This window comes from Ambystoma mexicanum, chromosome 5p (genome assembly GCF_040938575.1).
Source record: "Ambystoma mexicanum isolate Mex_15411 chromosome 5p, UKY_AmexF1_1, whole genome shotgun sequence".
Lineage (NCBI taxonomy): Eukaryota > Metazoa > Chordata > Amphibia > Caudata > Ambystomatidae > Ambystoma > Ambystoma mexicanum.
Genome location: NC_090930.1, coordinates 799,500,552 through 799,526,827, shown reverse-complemented (window position 1 = coordinate 799,526,827; position 26,276 = coordinate 799,500,552). Strand labels below are relative to the sequence as shown.

The 26,276-nt window shown below is 44.6% G+C and overlaps 1 protein-coding gene across 7 annotated transcripts in view; it reads left to right on the top strand.

The window, feature by feature from the left end:
* Nucleotides 1-26,276, top strand: part of PDE1C (phosphodiesterase 1C) — a 2,232,090-nt gene that overhangs the window by 1,813,776 nt on the left and 392,038 nt on the right. For all 7 annotated transcript variants that reach the window (XM_069613219.1, XM_069613222.1, XM_069613221.1 and 4 more), the window contains one exon: nt 6,007-6,107. In XM_069613219.1, the coding sequence (XP_069469320.1) occupies nt 6,007-6,107 (101 nt within the window). The remainder of the gene's footprint in view (nt 1-6,006; nt 6,108-26,276) is intronic.

Sequence of the window (26,276 nt, the reverse complement as noted above, 5' to 3'; positions counted from 1 at the left end):
AAGTTTGTTGTACAGATCCAATGGAATGGGTCCTCAGCACTTGATCTACTAAGGGACTGGTCAACAAGTGAATGTGGCCACGGGTATTCCAGGAAAGATACCTTTTTGAGGTGGAATGAATGTTAGCAGAATTGTGAGGTCCCAGGAATCAGGACCAATCATTCAGATGGTTCTCACAGGGCCTGCTGTTGCTGGGAATTTGGACCGCGCGACTCAGTGCCCTGTTTTCATCCAAAGAGACAAAAATCTCTTTTGGTAAGAGGGGAGATCCTCCTTTCATTTCCTCCTGTCGATGGCTCTTGTCCACATATGGTGTTAGGTCAAAACCAAGGGCCCGATTGGTAGAAAGTTCATTCATAAGAACGTCCAGAATCAACTTTGATCTAAAACATACAGCAATACGATCAGTTCTGAAGAGATTAGTAAAATGGATTCGATCAATATCACAGGAGGTAATAGCACTCAATCCAGAAATTGAATTAAGAAGACTCAGGACATTGGAACGATTCAGAGTTATGTGTTTATTTTCTGACAGGGCACTGTCTAAGAGTGACCTGGGTACTTGACCATTCTCCTGAATTTTGGGGAACCCGGATGAATTGCCAGATTCGCCTCTTCGCAGTGGATAGCGACTGGTAGGATGTTGTAATTCAAAATTAATATTAGAAGATTCTTTACCCAGGAAACCTCTAAGGACATTGTAAATTTGATTTTTTTTTATGTTGTGGCTATATCCAATCTGGATTGAAAGGATTTTTCAAATATGGGGGCAAAATGTTTATGCAAATTAATTCCCTGTGACGAGAAGGGGAAAACACTGCCATCAGGAACTTGGGATTCCTTAGGTTGTAGGCTAAGAAAGGGATTTTTACAAACAACTGGCTGAAATTGTGCATTAGTAGTAATAGGCTCTGCCAAAGTCACAATAAACAATTGTGGATTTGGATTAACAGACTTGTCAGTAATGGTGCTCGAGGGTAGGTAACAATATGGAAACAGGATTCATTTGTGCCAGTGTGTAAGACCACGGGAAAGAAAGCGTAATTTTACCATGGGTGGATGCGGCAGTAGGTACAATTGGTTGGCTGTCTTTATTAAAAGAAACAGTGCCACAGCTTGTAGCATTTCTTGATCCGTTAAGGGTGCTTGATTAATGGATGGTAATAATGCCATTCCACACCCACTCCGCAGGTCATTCATTAATTATGGAGAAAAGTAGGAAGCGTTTCCAAGTGGCTAGAGCAGGCAGGATGACTTGAGTATTTCACACTTGAGTATTTCAAGGCCAATGCAGCTACTAAAGTGGTGATAGGCTGGTGCAGCACTACTAACGTTCACTGCACAAATACAGATCTCACCCCAATGTGGAGAAGGGTTCCCAAGCGGCCTACTGCCCACTGCCAAACTGCACAACTGCATCTACACTCCGTCACACTTTGCGCTGAGGACAGGATTATGTACTGTTCTGGCAGACTGGGCTAGTAGAGCCGAGCTGAGTGCTCCCAGGCGAACTAGCCGATCACCAAAATTGCGGGTGGCAACTGACTGTGTGGATCCACAGCAATGTTCAAACAGTCCTACATGTTAAAGCAAAGGTAGCCATAATGCTGCACAACTACGCCTACACTCCCGCGCACTCTCGTTTGGCCTTTACTCTGTATTTGTTCTTGACATCCGAGTATTCCTTTGGTAGTGTGTTTTTTATTTGTGAGGATAAATGTGTGAATTGCAAAATTAAGGGATCACTTGTAAGCACCATTTTTCAAAAGCATTGTAGTGATCACCAGTAGCATCTTGAGGGAGGAAGGAAGGAAGGAAGGAAGGAAGGAAGGAAGGAAGGAAGGAAGGAAGGAAGGAAGGAAGGAAGGAAGGAAGGAAGGAAGGAAGGAAGGAAGGAAGGAAGGAAGGAAGGAAGGAAGGAAGGAAGGAAGGAAGGAAGGAAGGAAGGAAGGAAGGAAGGAAGGAAGGAAGGAAGGAAGGAGATTAAATGAATGCTGAGCAGGGACGAAGTAAAAGGGAGGAAGTCAGAGACTGGAGGGAAGAATGGAAAGGAAGAGCCACTGAGAAGAAAAAGAAAGGAAGAAAGAAAGAGAAGAAAAGAAAGAAAGAGAGAAAGAAAGAAAGAAAGAAAGAGGAGAAAGAAAGAAAGAAAGAAAGAAAGAAAGAAAGAAAGAAAGAAAGAAAGAAAGAAAGAAAGAAAGAAAGAAAGAAAGAAAGAAAGAAAAGAAAATGTGTTGAGTCAAACTATCACTGTGAACTAGAATTATGTTTTACTTTTTGTGAACCGATTCAGCTTCAGTTATATTGTATCTTGTATCACTACACTGCTGGATTGAAGAAAGATGTGCTTCCTGAAATATCAGTAAAGAGTATATGGTGCCTCCGAGCAGAAGCCTCCTTGGGCCGAAATGTGTGTTTTGGAAACAAAAGAGAGAGTGTGACAGAAGACAATTTGTGCAAATGTAGCAGATATTTTTGCATCATCTAGGAGGAGCCGCTGGTGATTACTTGCATGTTTTAAGAAACAAATGATGTATTGGAGTTCCTCTGTAATCTCCCAGGTGATTTATCTTACGCTGCTTGTATCTACTTAATTTTTTGCCACTGGAAATAATGCATTTCCTACTGAGTCTTATGTCTCAGTCATAAAACCAAGAATGGTTAACCCAACAAACTTTGGAAGAAGTCATTGCAATTTCCACAGGGAGCTTACCCCCTCCCCCGCTTCACCGATCTAGGTGGTGTGTTGCGTTTCGCCCTTTTCCTTAGCTGGACAGGGCATTGCAAATGTAGACATCGCAAAGGAAGCACAGAATCATAAAATGGATCCGATGACTTACTTGCGTCCAAATATCCTGCAGTGTGTATCTGTGGCACTGTTTCGCTTGCAGAGATGGCACACTGTGAAAATCCCTGCCTTTTAAACTGCGGAAGTGTAATAATGTGCTTTGTATGTTTAGGTAGTGTCTCCGGAAGAAAGGGAGATCTGTTGTAATGTGCTCGTGAGTGTCGCCGGAAGCTTGTGATGTCATGTAGAATGTTACTGTGTGGGTGAGAGAATGTTGATGATGAGTGTTCCTAGCTCAGGAAGTTAGAGAGAGCCCGGCCTGGGTGGTGGGTGCCAGTGCCTGTTCTGTCTAACTTATCTATGTAACTGTAACTTAAGAAGATGTAATAAACATGAAGCAACCTACAAAAAGCCTAAGCATATTGAGGAGTCATTGGAAAACCCTCCTAGATGGGAGTTGCAATAATCCAGTTTCCCTATTATTCAAGAAATTACTGTGGGGATAGTTTATCTTGTGGCAGGTCCAAGATGAACAGCAAGGGAGAGCCTCACCGAAAGGCAAGGAGAGTCCGGTGAGTCATCTAAGCTCTCCATCCTTCTATCTGGATTGTCTCTTTATTGAAATAAATAAACAATAACTTTAATTTAAAAAATAAGAGAACAGAGATTTTAAATGTGACCTTTCCGCATGGCATTCAAATGACCAAAGGCAGGAAAAGTGTAATTAATCTTATGACCAAACTGCCCAGGCTTCTGTGGATTATACTTTCCCGAGGTGCTCACAACATAAATAAATAACAGGTGTAAAGTTGTGTTTCTGCTGAACACCGTGTTCCTCTTTGGGTGTCTTACTCCTCTTTATTGGCCCCATTTCCATGTGTTGGAGGCCGGACAGCACATAAGTGCTAACGTTGTCGTCCCCTGCAGGCATGTCACCCTTTTTTCGAATGGACACCACGTGTTTGTTTTGTGCACTCATTTATGGAGTAGAAAAGCAGACTCCAGCATCAAAGGTTTGGATCAATAACAGTGCGGTGTGCAGCTGGGTGCTTGGTTTCTCAAAGTGACAGATCTGTAACTGCTCTCCAGCACCAAAAACAGGAGACTGAGTTACAAAATACACACCATTTCTTAAACGTATTTATTTATTTATTTATTTGAATTCTTGGTTACGCGCCAGGTCGCCCGAAGGCCTCAAGACGCAATCTCTCTCTTAGGAGAGCCATCTAGTTCTAGTCCACTGTCTTTTTTTGTTGTTGTCTGAATGCACATTTTATTAGCATCATTCAAAACCACAAGCTGCATGCCTGTGTCAAAGAATGTCTACACACAGGTGACTTATCTCATGGGTATACCTCAAAGAAGCATTTACAAAGATCCAATTTCCTCCCATGTTGGCTGTCCGATTTAGAACTACTCTCGGCTGTTTGTCTCCCATCACTTTGCTCTCTGATAATTGTAGTAGGGCTTTTACAGTGGGAAAACATAACTTCCAGGAAAGTACACAAATATAGAATTGTGAGTGCTAAAATGCCAGTATGTGCAGAACATTCAAAACCTGACAGGGGGCAGCGCCAACGCAATATATCCCAGTCTCTTGGGACGCTGCGCAATGCCATGACGGAGGACTAGAGAACTTGCTTTTTGTTTACTATAAAAAGGGCTAGTTTTGAAAAGTAGGTACACAGGCTCCTGACTTCTTCATAATGCCAGAGAGCCTGACCATCCCTCACATGGATGGGCTCTCCCTAGTGAGCGCCCGTGTGCCGCCTATCTAGGTTAGAGGATAGAGAAAGAGACTGGCCCTTCCCTCTCTCACTACTTTTGGTAAATTCTAAAAAATGTAGTAATGCACACATGTGGAAGTAAAAATCTCTTTTTAACTACCTGCCTGATGACCTGACCTCCGAGACAGGCATACTATTGGCTAACTCGGACAAATAAAATCATTTTAGGATACTGAATAAATTATTTAAAAATAAGGTGGCAAGAATAGATCCACTTTTAGGAAGACAAATATTTCCAACCTTCAAGAAAATTACTGTTTTTTTTTAAACTTAACAATTTGAGCTGATAAGACACACTATAAGGAAGTAATTAAAAATAGATGTCTACTTCCACATGTGTGCATTACTATATGTTTTAGAATTTAGCAAAAGTAGTGAGAGAGGGAAGGGCCAGTCTCTTTCTTTATCCCCTAACCTAGATAGGCGGCACACGGGCGCTCACTAGGGAGAGCCCATCCATGTGAGGGATGGTCAGTCTCTTTGTAGGGAGGTTTAGTAAGAAATAGGGCTTTTTAGATGTAGAAGTTACAAATAAATAACTTTAATATGTTCTGTCTGTTTTGTGATCAAAAGAAAAAGGGCATCAGGCAGATTTTGCTTGCCCATAGACATCTGTGGTAACATATTTTTCTTCATAATGCCACCATAATCATAATTGTTTTTTTTTTATATGGCAGTTAACACCAAAGAGTTTTCTAAGCACACACCTGGGACTCGAACCTGTGTTGATCTGTATTTTCTTGCTTTCAAGACGAGCACATTGGCACTGCGCTATACTACCCGTACATTATGGGCACTCATGACTTGTGGGCAGATAGCTCCTTTGCTGTGACATCACTTGCTGCTGGAGGCCAAGTGTGGCACCTAAAGACTGGACACACGCCTGAAAATCTGGAAGTTAGCACTCATTCTCCTAATTCAATACTAAAACAGTGTAGGTGTGATTGGGACATATGTCAACGCGTTTGCTGAGGACCAACATAGCCTTCAACACTGTTGCATACATTGTGGCAATGTTGCCTGCACTACCTATAGGCCTTAGCTGTTTTCTCACAGGCTATGCTCAAAAGTATCTTTCCTACCTACGTGCATTTTGACAAAATATGGTACATGAACACGCAACTGCAATTCAAATACACTGAAAGTGCTTTTTCCTGAACTTCCCCCGCAGATGAAGCCATTTTGCGCCCACTTTAGGCATTGCAATTATGGATTGATTTACAATTGATCTATCGTCATGCAGGGAAGGACACGTTGCCTGCACATCTGGTAGAACGTGCTTCTGCAGCAGCTGCAGGGGAAGCAGAGCCTAACGAGCAGCACCTCCTGCTGTCAGCCCGGGGAGAGCATTCTCCACAATACAAAGACCCTGATGCCTGAGAACATGACACACCCTCTGATTGCTTCTTTCTGGTCTTTCTTCTATTTCAGCACTGGTTGACAGAGCTGGAAATCTTCGCGATGATCTTCGCAGCTGCCGTGCACGACTACGAGCACACCGGGACCACCAACAACTTCCACATTCAGACCAGGTAAGACCTTCACCTCCCTGCCTCTGACAGAGGAAGGCTTTCAGCGGTAGGCAGCCATGCACAGGCTTTGGCCAAATAGCAAACTATGTTGTGTGAATTAGCCGCTCCGTGTCATGCAGTTGTGGTTGCAAGGCTTCTTTGATTTGAGCAGAGCAAGTTGGTTGAATGCCTGGGTGATTCTGCCATTTTAATTATTGAGGAGTAAATTGGGGTGAGCGTGAGGGGAAAAGGGATGATAAGAGTGGTGCAAGGGCTGTGTTTGAGTTGTGCTTGATTTTTCCGGCTGGGGGCGGAGGGATGTGGTGCAGGTGGGAGGATGTTGTGTGTTAGAATGAGTGTGAAGAGGATGTGAAAGTGGTTTGACCATGATGCTCAGGTTGGATTTTACACTGAAATGGTCAAGTGTGTTGCCATCTATGTTTGTGGGTAGGTGACGTGTTGGGTGTGGTCGTAGTGGCAGAGTGGAGTGAAGGCACTATTCAGTATGGGGTTGTTGTGTCGGTGGGGACTATCTGGGTTGAAATCACCCAGCTAGATGATAGTTGAGGGGGATCAATGGTTGTTAATAGTGAAGTCAGACCATTCAGCTTGGAAGTTGGGATTGTGTGTTGGGGGTGGTAAATGAGGTGGGTGAATGTGGGTGTGGTTATGACGGTGGGGAACAACTGAGAGGTTTGGCTACACAGGATGTGCAAGGCGGGTGGGGTTATGAATATGCTTTTGTAAATGAAGGCACTGCCGCCACCTGTTTTGGGTCTGGTGATTGGTATATGCTACTAATACAGGTAAGGTCGTACAGGCTTTTGAGGGGTGCCAGCCCTGTGCAAGACATACCTAAGTCCTTTATTGCACCTGATATAGAGATCTAGGTTTTCATCCAGGTTTCAATGCTGTTGAGATAGCTTGGTGGGTTAATGTACCTGCTGTACAAGTCATGGGTTTTAATCCCAGCTGAGCAACCTATACTTCTATTTATCAACATAACTACTTTACCTCTAATACGACCACACTTCTCAGCTGAGCTGCTTTACTTTGAATGGAACAATATTGTGTTTTTGGCAAGCCTTCTTCTCAGGATGTCTATACTCTTAACCAGACATTGCTAAATGTTATGCTTTTAATGGCAGTTCAGTTTTATAGCACATGCTGGCAGGATTTACCCCTCCACATCCCACTCAGGGGAGTATCCAGCATTGCAAGAATGGGAGTCGGGGGGAATGTAGCCACACAAAAAGTCCTGCTACTTTCCTGCTCCAAATGCAGTGCACACGATTCCATATGGTCTCATTCGCGCCCCCTACCCCAATCAACATTTTTGTTAACATTAGTGTCAGATGGCCTTTTAACATATAAACATAAGAAAAAAAATAAAACTGCCGAACCATTACAGATGCAGGAACCCCATATTGTATCACTCTATCCAGGCTCTGTGGGGCAAAATACATGCACACCTCCAAATTTGCATATGGATTGCACCAATAAAAGTGACTTCACAGAAAAGGACATTGCAAGGAACATCATCAACCTTTGATACTTGGAGGCACCATGGAAGTGACTTCAGAAAAAGTTGCCATAGTGGTAAAAACATTGTTTTGCTAAATGCATATATTGCACTCTTGTTATATGTGGAGTCACTAGTATAGTCATTAGTCTTTTTTTCATAACAGCATGATGCATTAACATAAGCTATGAAGTGAATCAGTTACAGAGCTGCAGATAAGACACAGTGCAATGAAGTTATTTGCCCAGGATCACACACTTTTATTAAATGGTGAAAATGGGTTGTGGACAATTTAAGCAACCGAACCAATCTGCCCAGGTTTAGTTGGTATCAATATTTATTAAGTTGTTGCTTTGCCTTTCATGTGCTAAAATAGCACTTTATTTATAGCAATGCCTTGGAAGCAAACCACATTACATAATAAACTAGCCTTTCATAATGAACTAGCTATACACTATATACATCTTCATAGAAATATGTTGGGCAATAGGACTATGGCTTTAGTTTTACTCTCCCCATCCTGCATGCAAAGTCACAGTGGCCTCATGCAGATTAATGTGAGCCTAACAAACCCCCCTTGAGCTTTAAAGCCATAGTCACTATTTCATAAAGCATGCAGCATTATGCACCCTTCTCACTTCTGATCACCCTCATTCACATTTCCTAAGGGACAAACGTCCCTGCTAATAGCCCCCTCCCTCCCATCAATGTCCAATGGCTCCCATTGTAATGCCCTGTGGCAGGACAATGACGGTGCTTAGCAGGCACACCGTGCTTGGCACCCTCATTGTCCTGCCAGCTGGACACTTTTCCCGTTCGGCGGCCTATGAGCACCCATGTTTCTGCAGGAAGTATTACTTTTCATAATAATAATCTTTAAGTGTGGCTGCTTTTCTCGAAAAGGGACAGGCAGAGCACTCGAGCATGGCTGATATAGTTTCCATGGAAATGGACAGTTCATGCACAACTGAGCATGGCTGCTCTATATGTTATGTACTAGACCTTCTTAGGAGCGCTGTTTTATATTTAGTAGTATACTACTAGCACTAGTTTTAAGTTTCTGCTTAAAAGTCAAGTATTGTATTACTATGGGGTATGAACTTGTTCTAACCCACCTGAGCAAGTATGGTGTACACTGATAAGGTGCAAATACCACACATTTTACAATGTCTACAATGCCTCCATTTCCATGACACTGGCACAGCCATGCAGACCTTTACGGCGTGTAACTTCTATTACAGTGCAGTTTATTCTTTTTGGCATCCTGTGCCTGTTCAAAGAGAGGTTATGTTTCACCCAACAATGCTGGATACTTTCTCCAGGTTGCTTTTTGTTTTGGTTTCATATGCCAAGTCTCTGCCTTAACCAGCTATTCGAATCCCATAAAATACATCGTTTAGCAGTGATTGTCACTATTTATTGAAGGGAAGAACACAGGTTGAACTTGTGTACATTTACTTGAACTGTTTACCAGTCCTATGTCTGTAATATGATTGATGGTATTTGCTCAGAGTCATGTCTCGGCAAAGTGGAATTTATTTTGAACTCGTAGAGCTAATGCTGTTTTCAGAAAGACCTTAGAAAATTGATACCGTTCTTTTAATGCCAAGAGTAGAATACCTGAAGGTTTTGGGCAGAGTTCTAAGCAGCCTCTGATATGCGGCATATCTGAATGCACATGTTGTGTCCATTTTATTTTTGAAAGCAGATACTATTTGCAATTACATGAGGAGGTGCCAGAGGGTTGCAGATGTCTGCTGTGTGTATGGTAGGGATCACATTGGATTCACTTCATACATGCTGCAAATCACAGACCTGTCTCCATTGTGCCTGGAGATGGCTCAGAATGGCCAATCTCTAATGTTGGGCTTTCCCCAGAGAAATTCTGCTACAACCACACAGAGCTCTCAAGAGGCCATTTCATTAGTGAACTGGATTCACAATGTACCATCCATTAGCATACAATATCATTTTTATATATTTGGTAAAATGTGCTTCAAATGCACAAATGGATCATATATTTTCAAAAATATATTGCTGTCCATTCTCTACCCCACAAAAAAGAGTGTTTGCCTCTTAACTGCACTCAGTGGATCAGTAGTACCAGGTGTGATGAATCCAAGGTATTTGTCCATTCTCCCCAAAGGAGGAGCTCCCCCTTTGAGGTTAGGGAGGTGATCCCACTCCCTGAGACCTTCCCTAGGGGTCTGAGCAAGTGGGCCCTGACTGAGAGAGACTCCTCCTTAGGGGACAGGGAATCCTGTTTCCGTGAGTTACTCCCTAGACCATCCACCATAATGGCATATATGGGATTGCCAGTTGTAAAGAACATTGTAAGGTCCAGAGACCTCATGGAAGACAACAGTAAAATATCCAATTGTGCACAAAAAGGAGGATCTGTCTCTTTAAGGGAAGACATACATTTTCCTGAAACGAGGAGACTGATAGAGGAGAGTACGCTGAGTAGAGCGTACAGAGAAGAACATAAGCAGGGGAAGCCCCCTGAAGAGGTGACGCCTGGGTGAGATGGACCAAAGGAGAACCGCACAGCCCGCAACTTTTTTAGAAGTTCTGGGCAGCAGAAGGAAACACTGGAAGCCTGGCGTTTCCGAGGAGAGAGTAACAGAGAACAATAGAAACCTTCTCCTCATGGCGGTGTGACTGTAAGGACTTTGTGGTGGGCAGTCCACCAATTGAATGATGCCGAAACCACCAAGCAATAGAATCCACAAAAGACCCTGCAACCCTTAGTCTGACGCAGCCGCATAGAAACAGAGGAAGAAAACTGAGCGAGAGATACCGCCGCCAACGAGCAAGACAAACAGCGGAGTAGAGGAAGAGAACCCGAGCGAGCGGGGAGTCCCAAAGTGTTTGTTTGCCAACACAGCGGCAACTGGGAGAACACTAGTACTGGGAGGCCAGCAGGGCATCGCTATCTAAGAGGAGCAACTCGCCTCAGTGAAATTGAAAAGATACTGAAAATAATGCCAGTAGAGTGGAACTGTATCAATGTAACCTCAAGAATAACATATAAGGCTAAGAGAGAGGATGTCGAGAAATGAATACTAAGAGAAACTTGCCCCAGTGAAAGTGACAAGTCCCAAAATATAAAGACCCTAAAGTTGAACTGTATTAAGGGGATCTCAAGAATAGTGAATAAACCTGAAAGAAAGGTGTTAAGAACTGGAGACAAACACAGTGGAAGGAAGGGTGGGAACCTAAATGGGAACTGAGGTCAAGTGAAGTAGGACAGAGAAGAAGTGATCAAACTGACGCAAGTCAGGAAAGGGGAAGGCTCACATTGCTACAATGAGGGTCTCAACATTTTAGATGGCTTATAACTTTGGTGCGGTTTGATGAATCTTGACAAAGGTTTTCAGAAATATTATAGACCCAACCTTGAATGTTTGTGCAAAGTCTGAAATGATTTTGCCAAGTGGGGTGGTAAGTAATATGACTATTTTAAGTACGTACATTTTGACACTTCTCAAAAAATAAAACATGGGAGGATTTGCAAAAAACTCATGCAAGGAGCATTGGCAAGGACCTGAAATCATGGTTTTGCAAATGTGTCTGTGTTTTATTTTTTGAAAAGTGTCTTTATGAGGTACACAAAATAGAAATAAACTTTTGGTGACTGCGGTATAGCCTATCGCTATGAGCAGTAGCCAGATTGTCAGGGTCACGGCCATGACCCGGACCATCTGGCTACTGTCCAGGACCATGAGGGAGCAGCAAAGAGGCCAAAGTGGGAATGGCCACCATGGACTGGCTATGTGGTAAAGTTTTTCGAAATTGGATAGGTTTGAATGGGAAAAAAAAGATCTGCTTGTGGCTACAGGTTGAAGTGCTGGACGGGATTGCAGAAAATATACACGAGGAGGGTCAGCAAGTTGGCCATGACCTGGACAATCTGACTACTAGCCATGAACACAAGGGACCAGCAATGGGGTTGAAGTGGGCATGGCCACTAGGGACCGGCTAGGCGGTAAAGATTTTCGAAATTGGGATATGGTTGAAGGGGAAAGAAAAATCTGAGTTTGGGTACAAGTTGAAGTGCTGAATGGGATTGCAACCAATATGCATGAGGAGGGTCAGCAAGAAGTTGAAAGCATAGTTTTGCAAATATGTCCTGTGTTTTATTTTTTTGAATGTGTGAAAATGTTAGTACACAACACAGTGACATAACAGTGGTGTCTGGGCAATGGGCCTGGCCATTAGCAAGGAGAAATGTGTACAGCAATTTGCTCATTGGGGCATGCAGCTTGGCTGAAGCGATAGGTTTTAATGGGAAAATATTCTGCTTATGGTTGCAGCCTGAAGGGGTGGACTAGATTACAACAAACTTGCTCGATGAGCATTAGCAATGGCCTCGAAGCAGGTTTTTGGAAATATGTCTTGTGTTTTATTTTTCCAAAGTGTAAGAATGAAATTAGAAAAACTAGTGATATTCATTGGTGTCTGGGTAGTGGGCCTGGCCTTCAGCAAACACAAATGTGTATTCTGATTTGCTTATTGGGGAATGCAGCATGACTGAAGCCCATGTCCCATACATTTGGAGACTGGCCATGGCTGCAAGCCATGAGCACTGGCCATTGGTTACATTATTAGGGTATAATGGACACTGAGCTAGAATGCAGGGTAGGTGCAATGAATAATAGGGGTGGTTTGGTTGGGCTGGGGTCATGGTTGAGCCTTATGCCGTAGACAATTGAGCGATTATTTTTATCCACAGCGGGCACTGCTGATAACGAAAGACATACGTTTGTTGCAAAAAATATGGTTCTTAAAGGAGGTTTATAGTTCTTTCATATATATGAAAAGTGGAATTATTAATAATGCGTATACAGTGATGTAACACCATGAAACAGTTTCACTTATAAAAACCTATTCAATTGGCAGAATGAACGTTGGTAAAGGGATGTTATGGTTAAGATGCATTCCACCCTTGTGACTCCTCTGCTCCAGTAGTTAGCCAGTGGTGTCCCACCTTGGCATTCCTTGGCATTCCCTTCCTGGGTTTTCATGAGCACTTGCCCGTCCATACTGCCCCTTCAATTCATGCACTTCTCTCACTGCCCAATGCATAAGTGCATTTATAGGAGCACTGTGTACAAGGTTGTTGTATAAGTAAGGGAAACGTAGATGCGAAAGATGTGTAGAAGATTTTTAAGTGGCAGTTGGTTTGTGGAAGCTTAATATGGTCATAGGGTTATGTGTACAGTTTTTGGAAGTGATTGGTGGATGGATGTGCAACAGTTAAAAGGGTAGAAGGGCTGCCCTGTGCGATGGTGTGCACGTGCCATCCGGGTCTTTTAATGATCCATGGCCTGGAAAGGGGACTGTGGAGACCTGGAGACCGTGGATAGTTATAAAGGTCCATTGATTATGGTCCTTATTGTATGCTAGAGAAAAGTATTTGGGACAGAAAATTGTTTCTATCCTTTTATATCTTTCTCTAGTATACAATTGTCCATTATTTACATTAGCATAATTCAGAATAATAATGGAAATGTTGGAGAATCTTATTCAGTCTAAATACTTTACTGAGAAATGTAAAGTAGATGGAGTCTATAAGATTCTTTTTTTAGTTCTATTTTTTAACTGTGAAAGGTGGATCCTAAAGGAACCTATTTTTGGTGTTTTTATTGTTTTGCAGGAGACGCCAGAAAGTAAGGTGGGGAGGGAAATGAGGGAACCAAATATGGAGGGGCTGGTGGACAGGGGAAGCTGTTGCACGTGTGTTACATCTAAGGTAGGGGGCAGTGTTTCTCATGCTCCTCGATGACAGCTTCAAAAGCACTTCAAAAATTGCTCCCCCCGCAGAGTGGTGTGTTGCAGTACATTCAGAGTATCGTTGTCTTCGAAAGATATGGATCAACAGCCTCTTTTATAACTTGCTAGGTAGCTGGTGGGATTTTGTGTCTCACAAAAGTAGGCTGTGTGGGTACAGTATTGGTTGTGGAAGATTAGATGGACGTAGACAGCCTACTACTTGCTAAGAAAGGAACAACCTTTCTGAGAGCATTGGGGTGGTTGGATTTGGTGTGGTGGCAGATGGAGGTAGTCACGTAGCAGTACTGTCCAGGTAGTCCACGACTGTGTACAAATTTGCACTCAGCACATTTCACTTTGGTAGCTTTAGTTTTGGATAAATTCTCAACAGGCTTAAAGAACTGCCACATCCATGATTCTCTCTGGGTGCTAGTCTAAACACTTACCTACATCTACCTATCCTTCTTGGTCCTCTTCTTTGTCTTTTGAAGTACTGCACTTTTTTTGTTGTGTAGGTCCATTCACTGGTGCTGGTGGTAGCTCTTTGGGATGAGGGATGGTAACAGTTGATTCCATTTTTAAGATAAATAGCAGTTTTGCTAATATTCTTCCAAGTATGTGCTGTGTGTTAGATTTTTAATGGATACTGAGTAAGAATATGTGTAGGAGTTGTGCAAGGGTAACATTTGAGCTGGAAAGTTCCTAGATCAGCAGAAAATGCAGTTCTGAACTGTTTGTGAAGCGTGCTCCCAGTTGCGAAATGCGGTCGCCTTCACAGTCATGTCATCATGCTGCGCGCAAGCGCGTGGCCACGTGACATTGGGCCTCATTACAAGTCCGGCGGTAGCCGTGCCAGTGAAACCGGCAGGCTACCGCCGGGCTTGCATATATTTCAGTGCCTGGCTTCGCAGAATTACCGGGGTATTCCAACTCTGGCGTTCCGGGAAGTCAGGCACTGGAAAAATGTTATTCAGTAACACCAGCACAATTCATAATTGTGCTAGTGCTATCGTCACAGTCTGCAGGCTGGTGCTGTTCCACCCACCTGGTCAGACGTACTTGTACTTTGCCAGTCCGGTAACAACAGTGCTGGTAAGCCTACCAGCACCAGTGATGGCATCAGTGATGTGATGTGTAATGTCATCAGTGTTCCCATTCAACATGTAATTAGTGATGTCATCAGTGATGTGATCTGTGATGTCATCACTGTGGTCATAGTCTGCACAACAGGGGGCATGAACCTAAGGTGGTCTTAGCTGAATTTCAGGGGTTTTGTTGCATTAGGTTCTCACCTTAACATCCCTGCAAATAAAGTTTTTCTCCTTGAATTTTAAAAGGTTTTTTAGAATGTATTGCTCACCTTAATGTCCCTGCAACTAACGTTTTTTCCTTGAATGTCACCATTTGTTGTACAATGTATTGCTCACCTTAATGTCCATGCACCTTAGGTTTTTTGCTTGAATTTAAAGGGTTTTGTTATTCCATGGATATTAGAATGCTTCCAGACCACTAGCATGGTCTTCAGCTGTGGTCAGAGGGCATGTCCTTTGGCCTTGTCCACTGTTGATTTTAAAATGCTACCACACCACTCGATATGGCCTTCAGTTTGCAGTCTTTGAGAACTCACAATGGTTTTAGGCATTGCGCAGTGAGATTAAATTGAACACACTTTGTTTAAGCAGCGTTCTCCAAGTGGTACACCCCTTTTTCGGCACCATCCTTTTGATATGGGCTGATTTGGCATGCCCATTTCGCTACAGCGCCCTTTTTAGCATGCCCTTTACAGCACCTTTATTTTGGCGCAAGGGATGTTTGGACATGGCTGTCACTGCAGCCACGTTTAAATGCCCTCATGCTAAATAAGATCACAGGACTGCACTTCAACAAACCTCGCCAACTCTTAATTGTGTTGCTTTTCTTTTAATTAAATGAAATTAATTAAATATAAATAAAAACACCTTTGAGCCCTGATCTGTAAGAGTTTGAGGCCCAGCATTTAACACGGCCACAATGGCTTGCTCCTTCATGGGGCATACATTTCATTCCTAGCCTATAATTTAATATGTTCAATGATAAAAGGCTAGGTATGAAACTTGTGAAATTCCAAACAATGACACCATTGTAGCATAATGGTTAAGTGCTGTGTCTCGAACTTCTGAAGTCCAGGGTTCTCTGATAGCAGTGTTCAGAATAAATGTGATTTTTTAAATTTAATTTTTTCTGTTTTATAAAAATGCAGATATCGTCTTTTCTGAGATATTTAAAACTAAGAAAACAGACAGCATTCAGGACCGTGGACTGTCTGCCATCCATGCAGCAACCAGGACCAACCCGGCTTAGTTTCAAAGCGAGGAAGGATCCAGTCCCCTTAGGCTATGTTTCTCTAAGTGTTCTCCTAAGCGCGGGCCATATATTAGGCAACATGGCCTTAGTGGGCTGATCTCTTCATCACTTTGAAGCTAAGCAGGGATCACCACAGTTACTGCAGGGATGGGAAACCCACTGTTGCTGTAAAAGTACCTGTTTTTTATTTTTTATTATTGACTGGGAGATGAAAAATACCAGAATGCAATTCAGCAAAAGGCAAACAATTGTCTCTGATTGAAAAACCTTCACGGACTGACAGTAGCAAGGTTTAAAAAAAGTAAATAATTCACATGTCCATTTGATCGCCCATCCATGCAGTAACAGGGACCGATGCTGCTTATCTTCAAAGTGAGGCTGGCACTGCTTATCTTAAAAACAAAAAAAGGGCAGGCCCATTCCTCTAAGTGGTCTTGTAAGTTTGGCTCATTTATCATGCAACATGGCCTGAGGAGCCTGCCCCTTCCTCACTTTGAAGCTAAGCAGAGTCTGTCCAGTTTATTGCATAAATGGGAGGCCTGGATGGCAATTGAGTCACTGGCCAGTGATTTCTCTCCCTCAAAATCAATATAGTTATAAAAATATCTTTAAAAAAGACAATTTAAAATGTAACCATGGGTACCGAACTATACATACCCAGGGTTATCTGTAGTCCTTTGTAACCTCGGATATAGCCGTGAATATCCGCAAAACAGCTGAAAAAAAATGCTTCCCTGCCTATCCGGACATCACGAGTGCCCTCCTCATCTGTGCCAGATCCCCCCACTGCCTAAATGGCCTCATCACCTCCCCTACTCGCTCCCTATCTCCCCAGAGTATACACTGCTTCTGTGATGCAGTTTCCTGTCAGATGTTGGCTATTCATGGTTATAGCCGAGGCTACAGAAAGCTTTACGTTGCAAACTCGGTCCCTAGACCCCCTCCAGCTCCGAAATTTCACTTGGTTCTTTCTAGCCATCCCCCACCTCTACCCTAATGGCATTTGCATGTTTTTTGACCTGCAAATAGCTTTTTACTGCATTTCATTTCCCTATAACCTCAGGTATATCCTTGAATAGCTCTCACATCGAGAGAAAACCAGGATGGCAGTCATTTAATTTCGGAATTCCATGATCCTGCAATGCACCATGCGAGATATAACTATAATTTTTGGGGAAGTGGCACCCCCTTTTCCGTTAAATTTAAATATAACAATGGCACAGAATAACCCCAAACCATGCATGGGTCGCGAGTCAACGCATTGTGCCAAAGTTGTTTCAGACCTTGGCCAAATCCGTCCAGCGGTTTGGGTGTGCGCTTCGGCAAAAATTGCCCTTTTCTGTCTATGGGAAAATGAATGGGAAGTAGACCGCACTTTTAGGGAAAAGAATTTGTTTTACGCTTAATACAATTTTTTATTTCTCAACAAATCTTTACAAAGCCTTGTGCTCGAGGGTTGGGGGGCTGCAAACTTGTAATAGCTTTTGACATTTTGGCCAAATCATTTACTCAAATCAAAAGTTATTAACAATAGAATTTTGAGGGGTTCCTATGTGTCTCTGACTCACCTTAACTATAGGGCGGCTATCACCATCCTATAATACATATGGGCATTATGTGCTACCGGCATGCATGTGCAGGTAACGACTGTGCATGCCACAGGCATAGGAGAGCACTGCTTGCTTCAGCTTCCTGCTTGGTCTTGCTGAAGTTGGGACCTTTATGAGTCAGTCCCACACATTGTCACAACCTTTGTATGGGGCATGTTGTGAGGGTGTTTGACAAGGTGGTGCATCAAGTGCTGCCATTGGACAAACAAGTATAGTTTCTCGCATACCAATGACTACATTTTTATTTAGTTTTGTCATCCCGCGTTTTCTACAGAAATAACGAAGATGAATATAAAAATCAAAATAAGGAAAATCCCAGACATATTGCTGCAATGTCCTTGGGCATAGAGGCATTGCAGTCAAAGTCCAGGGCGTATTTTGTAAGCATGAAGAAAGGTTGCTGCTCGCTGCCCACAGATGCAGCTGATATCCATGAAACATCGCGAGAAAATGGACGAATATAGCCGAACTTGTGCTGTGAGTGTGCGCGTGCAATACGCATTTCCTCTGTTTTAATAGTAAACACGTCCAGTAGATGATAACACTTTCTCCTAGGGTTCATGAAGGGTTTGCCAGGTGCCGTGAGTGGGCAACACGGCACGGGACTTTGACAGGTCACTTTCGTTGTTGTGGTAAGCTCACTGCCTTAAAACGTCTCGCGTCCCCAGGCACAGTGGGCTTCCATAAGCCCTCCTCCTAAAAATGCATGTGTATTTGCCTGTTTCAAATGTCGCAGCACAATGTTCAGTCTAAAATCAATTCGACCATTCAGATCAGAAATGCCCACTGTCAAATCCTTCCCTCAGCCTAAAAATAAGAACAATAAGAAAAATGTGGCGCCCAGCATCCCCCCCCTCGCCCTGCATGCCTCTGGTCAATGCCAGGGTGGGGGTGCCAAATTTCATTTTAACTCCCCTCTCCAGCGCCGGGGCAGGAAGTTAATCACTGGAATAGGGTGCTGATGCAAAAGCATCATCGCCCTATTGTTATTAAATGTCCCTGGTCCGACGCTGGAAAGCCTGGTGCCAGCACAAGAGTGTGGTGCATTTAATTACAATAGGGTGCCTGACGTGCCTTCTCTCACCGCGCCATCATTGGGGACCCTTGAAAGACTGCCCGAGCTGGTGTGGCATGCGCTAATGACACCCCAGGTGGTTGCCCGGACAACCCTGCCCTAAGGCCGGCCCCGCCAGTACCTTCAAGGGAGATGCCATTAGTTAAGGGCAGGGGGCGCTCCCACTACACCAGTGAATGCCTGCCAAGACTCATGCTGTTTGCTACTCTCTGGCCGTTCGGATAGTGCTACGCCAGTAAGCTGTGTTGCAAATATCTCAAGAGATGTTGGAAAGTAAAATGTAAGATAAGTGTACTAGCATGACAAACGAGTGCATCGTGAATGCACATCCAGGGACATATAATGCAACAGGATTAGTCCTTGCAGCAAATGAACACGGCAATACACTATTTGAGGAAATGAAGCACCCTAACCTATGCCTCGGATGTGTTGGGAAGTTGCAATAGTTTTGTCTCGAGATGTCTATCCCCATATCGTCCTGGAGGCAAAACAAATCTCCCCTGTACTTGAAACAGCATGGAATCTGCCGGCTTCCTTTCCGGACCTGATGCTTGTCATCTTTCCCATTCTGTTTGGCTCCCAGAGTGCCCCCCATGACGTGAACAAATGATTGGAATTTTTATTTGTAATGTGCCACATTCTACCAATCCAGATGGCCCTGCCCCCGCCTGCGTGTACACAGAAAAAAAATGAAGTGTCCCTGCGTCTACAACACCATTCAATCTGCCTGATTACTTGTACCTGGCTGGAGCTATCTGACCCATTCCGGATGGCTACCAGAAGGATTCCTCTGTGCCTGCCTGTCTTTACCTACCAAAGTAGGTCCCTTGTCCTTGACCATCCTCCTCTTGCAATGCATGTACACATACCACTCCTAACTCATCTCACCTTGCCCTTCACCCGGGGACTCCGTAGACTCGCCTGCTCTCTGCTCCAGCCCTTCGAATCATAATCTAATACTCCTTGTGTCTCCATGCCAACAGTTGTACCCCTCCACCTATGCCCATTCCAGCCTCATCTACCCTTCACATCTCCCTCCAGGATCATCCACCAGTGTTCCTTCACCTCGCCCTCCTCTCCCAAGGAGCTCATTGTGAGATTTTGGGATGCCCACGCTGTCTGCACCAGAGCCTAATTTCTTAATAACCACTCTAACTCCCCCAATTCAGATCTTACCTTGATGGCTGATACTGAAACATGAATCACCCACATCACACTTCCACTATTGTAACCTTACACACTGATTCTGCTATGTATTCTCACCTGCCACTGATCAAATAAAGGTGTGGTTTGTTGGCTTTATGGTAAACAAAGCAAGCCTGTGTGCCCCTCGGTTCGTCGCCAACGTTTTCCTATCTACTTTGGAACACCTCCTTGTTCACATTTGCGCATCAGGCCCTCTTGCCAGTGTCCTCACCTAGCGGAGACCTGCCATCTCAACCTCTTATTCAATGGTCTTGGCCTCTTCCTACTATCTCTTCATAGTGACATTCTAGCCTTATTAATGGGGAAGTCCAACCTCCTGAACATGGCCAAGGCAACCAAACTGCAATTGGAATATACTCTCTCCTACCAGTCCCTGGCCACTCTCCATGGCCTGCTGACACACACTCTGATACCTTCCACCTACTTGCTAAAATCTACTACGTATTATATTGTCCCAAAACATATGTCCGCTCCCTTCTTCACGTCACTGAGGGTCATTACGAGGTAGGAGGTAGCCATGGTGCTATTAGCACCATGGTTACCCCCTTACCGCATTCTGGGTCCGGGTACCCGAAATATCGACTTACCCGGTCATTCCAACCTTGGAGGACCTGGTAAGTCCCCATTCCGGGAACCATTTCCCATTCCCATTCGAGCCTCCATAGGGCTCAATGGGTATGGGGATGGAGCTAATAACGGTACCGCAATTTGCGGTACTGTTGTTGGCTCTGAAGTCCCTTAATGGGTCCCTTCCATAATGGTAAAACCAGGTGTTAAGGGAGGGACCCGCTAAGGGACCTCGGAATAGGGTGGTAAGGGATTACCGGCACCGGTGTCCTTACCGGTAATCCCTTACCACCGACCTCGTAATGACCCCCACTGTCTTCATCCCTCCTTGACACTCCCTCTGCATTCTAAAAAAAAAACAAAACGAAAATTCAAACCAGTCGTCTTTCTAAACCAATCCAGATTTCCCTTTAGGCACTCTCTGCATTTTGCAGACTCAGGTGATTTGTCCTTGTTAGTGTTCCCTTGAAACTGACTCATCCCTCTGAGACTCTTGACCCGTTTTCTTTTTATTCATTTATTTAATTTGTAGAGTGTGCATACGTGTTGCAGATACAGAGTAATCATCAGGCTTATTATGATACAGTCACGGTTACATACAAGCACATGCTAAGAGGTAAAACCAAGAGGCAGTAATCATAGAGATACATAATCATACGTTAGGGAGGTATACCACCAGGTGGCAGTTATCCTCAGAGCAGGCAGTTGGGTGGTGGGACAGAGAGGTTCCTGCCGAGAGGCTAGATGGCGGGAATTTCGGTTTAGGTGAATAGTTGAGTTTTTAGTGCTTTGCGGAAGACCCAGTACAATTTCTCTTCACTCCCTCTTGCCCATGCCCTCGGCCATGGATCTTTCCCAAGCCATCTAACAGCTAAATGTGTGCCTCATTCTGAAGGCACGAATCCCCCTCTCTATCTTTTTTTCCCAAAATGGAATCACTCCTTGCTCAGACTACTGCTTGAGATTTATCCAAGTTCAACTCTTCTATTAACCTCACCTTCTTGCCCCTTTCTCATCCTCAAGGGTATTCATGACTAGTACAATTTGACTTGCACTAAACTCTGATATTCTTCACTCTCAGTTGGGGACTTTCCAGCAACTCCTTCCCTAAAATGTGTTAAATGCAAGACACTCTGATTGCCCTCCACTCTCCCTGTCTCTCTTTTTTCCTTGCTCTCTCTCCTCCTCCTTCTTTTCGTATCTCCACCATGCTACACTTTCACTCTCTACTCAATATCAGGCTCCCCTTCCACCCATTACCCTGGCTCAGCTGAAATCCTCCTGTCTGCCAACCACTCCCCTTTATCTGCTGACTACTCGACTGGTGTTCATGACCTGCTCCAAATGCCTCTCCTCTCTTCGACTTTTCACTTTATTTCCCAGCCTCTTTCAAGGTATCGACCATCGTATCCTCCATGAAAAAAATGTACTACTGTCCCCTTGAACACAACCAACTATTTACCAGTCTTCTTTCTTTCTTACTATCTGAAAGGCCCCCAGCATGTTGTGTTCAATGTAATCAATGCTTTCCTGTGGGCCATTGGACTCCATGACCCCATGCACTTTGGGTTCCACTGGATACACCCGTGAAAGCAGTGTTCATTCACATCTCTAACAACCTCTCTACAGCTTCCAGCTTGTATCTGTCATCTATTCTCACTGTCCTTGATCCCAATGCCAGCTTTGACACTGTTGACCATCTTGCCCACTCTCACACAGCCACTTTCAAATCGTAACGTCCAAGGCAATGGCTCATTTGGGAGGTCTCAATCTTCTGAGACACTAGGAACTGCTCCCTCTGCAAACTCATCTCTTTTCTCTGGCATCTCAAGTCATATCTTTGTTGCATTAACTCTAATCGTCTTTTCCTTTCCCTCCATCACCCCTGGACTGCCCTGTCGCATCACCAACTTCCTGTCGGCTGTCCATCAATGGGCACTCTAATACTGAAAGTTTAAAAAAATAAAATGTAAACCTGCTCTTGGCCTCCTATCACACACCCCATCTCCTCTCACCTATATCATTTTCCCTGAATGATTCCTTTACCCCATCCCATTCGGCTGCCAATATTTGGGTCCTCTTTGACAGCAACCTGACACAACCCCAGCCCATTCCCTCTACTGCTATGACTACCTGACTAAATATCCTAAACAACTGTAATGTACCCCCTGATCCTTTCACTTAAACAAAATGCTAATCACCCACTAGCTGCATTAAAATGTCAACATCCTGATTGGACTCCCCCTCTACTCGTATTCTCCTATCAACAACATACTGAACTTTTGTACCTATACTCTCTACAGTCTCACACTATTCTCACCCACCTCCATCGACCAGCTATTCCCATGCAAAATCGTTCCCTATTTAAATTCCTTTTGGGCAACCCCTCAACCATGCTAAGCCTATTACCCACATCCTTTCCCTGCACATTCTCACATCCACCTTAACCTAAACGTCCCCATCCACCAGATACTTTCACTCACTTGTGCTCTCTCTCCCCCCTGGCTAAACATACTTATAACTCTCTAGTACCAGAAATTAAACACCTCCCAACAAGGACTGGCTTCAATATCACCTGTAAGAAACAGATTATCTCTCATATTGTAGTACCACAGTTATATGAATTTATCAAATCTCCCTGATGATCTTCAACCACTGTTTCCATTGAATTGCACATTTCCTTGTCCTCGTGGTGAATTGGGGGTGAGAATGGTGGCTGGGTACACCCACCCGCTAAGGGATGCATGGCTTGAGGGTGGCATGGGGAGTATCACTGGGACCACCTCAGCATTCCCTGGTTTCATGGCAGGGCCTTTCAGTTTGGAAAACACCTATAGCATTGACTCTTTAAAGGAACATTATGCCACACATGCATCTGAATTCTGCCACTGTGGGGTTTCTCCATATTTGAATTTTGCTATTGCGAGGTCTCACCACATTTCAATCTTGCCACTGTGAGGTTTCATCACATCTGAATTTTGCTATTGGGGGTTTCACCACATTGGAATGTTGCTACTGTAGGGTTTCACCACATTTGAATTCTGTCATGGTGAGGGGTTATCACATCAAATGTTGCGACCATGAGATTACTAGAAAACTAACTAACCACCCCCTTCTCTTTTCCACACCCTTACACCTCTCACTCACGATGCATGCCCAAGGTCTAGTGAAACAAAATATCACAAACACGCAACCCACACACCCCTCTCTAATCATGTTACAAACCCAATGCCTGCTGACAACAAACAACTCAGACATGGACACCACCCTTCCGGACACAACAAGCCCAGTGCACATCATAAAGCACATCTAGAAAGCTCACACACACAGACACCATTTTCTCCTGATCCTGCACACATCACCAGATGAGCACAATCTCTAGCCTTCCCTCTCTCCCTCTCTAACTAACCCTATCCACTATTATTACAAAGCCACGTGAGTGCCTGGAGACCATGCAAAAGGCAGCACTGTGTGATATAAATCAACATAACATAACACTTAAGTTACTGCTGAGCTTAATACTCCTCTGTGGTCAAGGGTCCCCTAATGGGAAAATAATATTAGGAAAGTACAGAAAGGGGAAGTAATAATGGCTAACAGAGAGTTATGAAGATTCCCACTCACAGGTGCTGTCATGGGTTTTGACCCATGTTGAATCAATAGACTGGGTAGATGTGGGGATGAGCTGTCGCCGCCCATTATTCTATCCCAGAACAAACTAAATCAATAGACTGGGTGGATGTGGGGATGAGCTATCGCCGCCCACATTCACGCTAGAATAGGAGAACTGCGCAGTTGGCACGAGACCACTCCAAAGATACAACCTTCTTGTGGGGGGGTTCCACATCACCACTCTACTGTGAGGATGCCATCAAAACAATGTTAAGCAAGGGTCCTATACTATCAAGCAAAAGACCACTCTATTGAAATGCAGTAGTTCAAGACAACTCAAAAAAATGCATGCCGTACCCGCTTTGGACTCAAGGCGGCGCTAACGGTCTAAACTCTGACAGGAGAACTGCTACTTCAGAAGCTAATCAGCCTTCTGTGACAATTGGGACTTCAAAGCTTGTTAGGTAATGGAAGATCTAACCACCTGCTGTTCCCAGAGACAATCTGATTTGATTAACAGGCCAAATGGCTGGGAAACCTTCTCACCTCAGAAAGCCCAGGATATCACATGGTCATGCTAACCAAATGCAAAGTGGCCCCCTGGTCTGTTAACCTCAGCTTTCTGGAGCCCACACAAAAGACATTTTCCCTTGAATAGGATATGGTGATTTCGACTGTTTCCTGTCAACAAAGATCTGCCAGCCAGGAGAGACATGTGATCACTGTCATCCCCAAACTTTGGGGGCGTACTCAAACACTGTAGTACTTTGAATTGAAAGCAAATATATATTTTACAGAAATACTGATAACTCTTGGTAACCAGATGACAGAAATATGAAATTTGGGGATCCTTAAAATGAAAACTTTGCCCACAATGCAAGCCCAAACTCCATTTTGTGTGATGTTCTGGGGCAAAACCCCGCTATTTATTGATACTACAGACTCTGTGTTTAAGCTAGAGACATGGGAATTTACTGGAGTATGTATGGACAGGCCGTGCATATGTGTATAATTTTTAATGAAAAACCAATGTTGCATAACCCACTAAAATCGAAAATAGGTTGCCATTTCTTTACCCAAGCTCCTAGAAACGAGTCGGAACAGTGCCTACCTCATGTGATATATGATGTGTGTAGGTGGAGGGGCGTGGCTTGGCGCTGATGGCGAGCGGTAGCTGATCTGCCGAGCTCCAGCCGAGACGCCGTTTCCTGATCCTTTTTCTCCGGCCCATGTGAGGCCCCAGCCCTCGCAGAAGAACGTGCTGTTGGGGGAAGCGGTCCTGCATCTGAACCACCATCGGGCCCACCTAATTGGACCTCCCAGATGCCACCGTGGCCCTAAAACGGCTCTCTCCCCCCCACCCCGATCGAATCCAAGATGGTGCCTCGCATCGCATAGCAGAGCCTCTGAGGGGAACCCCTCCCCCAACGGACTCCCAGGTCTGGTGGGGTGAAGCGGAAGCACGACAAGGAGAACGACCCCCCGGGTGCAGCCGACTGACACCAACAAAAGACTGGCCTGGCTCGGGTCACTCCACCAATGCAGCCCCACAAGACAAGGTGCATGAGATCTCACATCACCTGAGAAAGGGGACCCCCGCCCACCCCTACTATTCTGATATCCGCCTCCGGGGGCCGCACACCCGGACACGGGGGCTGGCAAAATACAGCCCACGGCTCGAAGTCTAGCTTAAGAAGAGGGCTTCGCTAGCAACCCTGCAAGCTACCTAACTTTTGAGGCCCAGGACATCCACAACCATCACCTCAGGATGGCCGCCAAGAACAAGACCAGAGCCACCACCATGGACTCCTTTGTTTCCACCAAGGTGAAGACCCCCACTCAAGCCAGGGCCGGCCCCTCTGAAGTCACCCAGGCGAACGAAGGGGTGGCCGCCGATAACCACTCTCAGATACTTGATGCCATAGCTTCACTAAAAACGCACATAGACTCTAAGATCGACGAATTCAAAATAGACATTCAACTAATTCGCCAGGACGCTCGCAAATTAGCTGAGAGGGTCACAACCATCGAACAGTCAACAGAGGATAAATCTACGGCCACCACAGCTATGAAGTCAGAAGTCGCCCTCCTGAGGAGGAAAGTCGCCTTCCTGGAGGAAAGGGCAGAAGAGGCCGAAGGCCGGGCCAGACGGGGCAACATTAGGATCCTGGGTGTCCCGGAGGGGAACGAGGGGGCAAACACCACATCCTTCATCGAAACCCTTCTGCTGCAAGAAATTGGGGCCAGCAAACTGACCCAGGGATTCTCGGTCGAAAGGGCCCACAGATCCCTCCAGAGGCGACCTCCCCCTGGGTCGCACCCCAGACCTATAATTGCTAAGATACTGAACTTTCAGGACAGAGAAACTATCTTAAGGCGATCCAGGGAGAGTGGCCCCATCGAAAGAGGGGACACCAAAATCTCCATCCACCCAGACTATACGCAGAAGGTGCAAAGAGAGAGGAATTCATTTGTCCCGA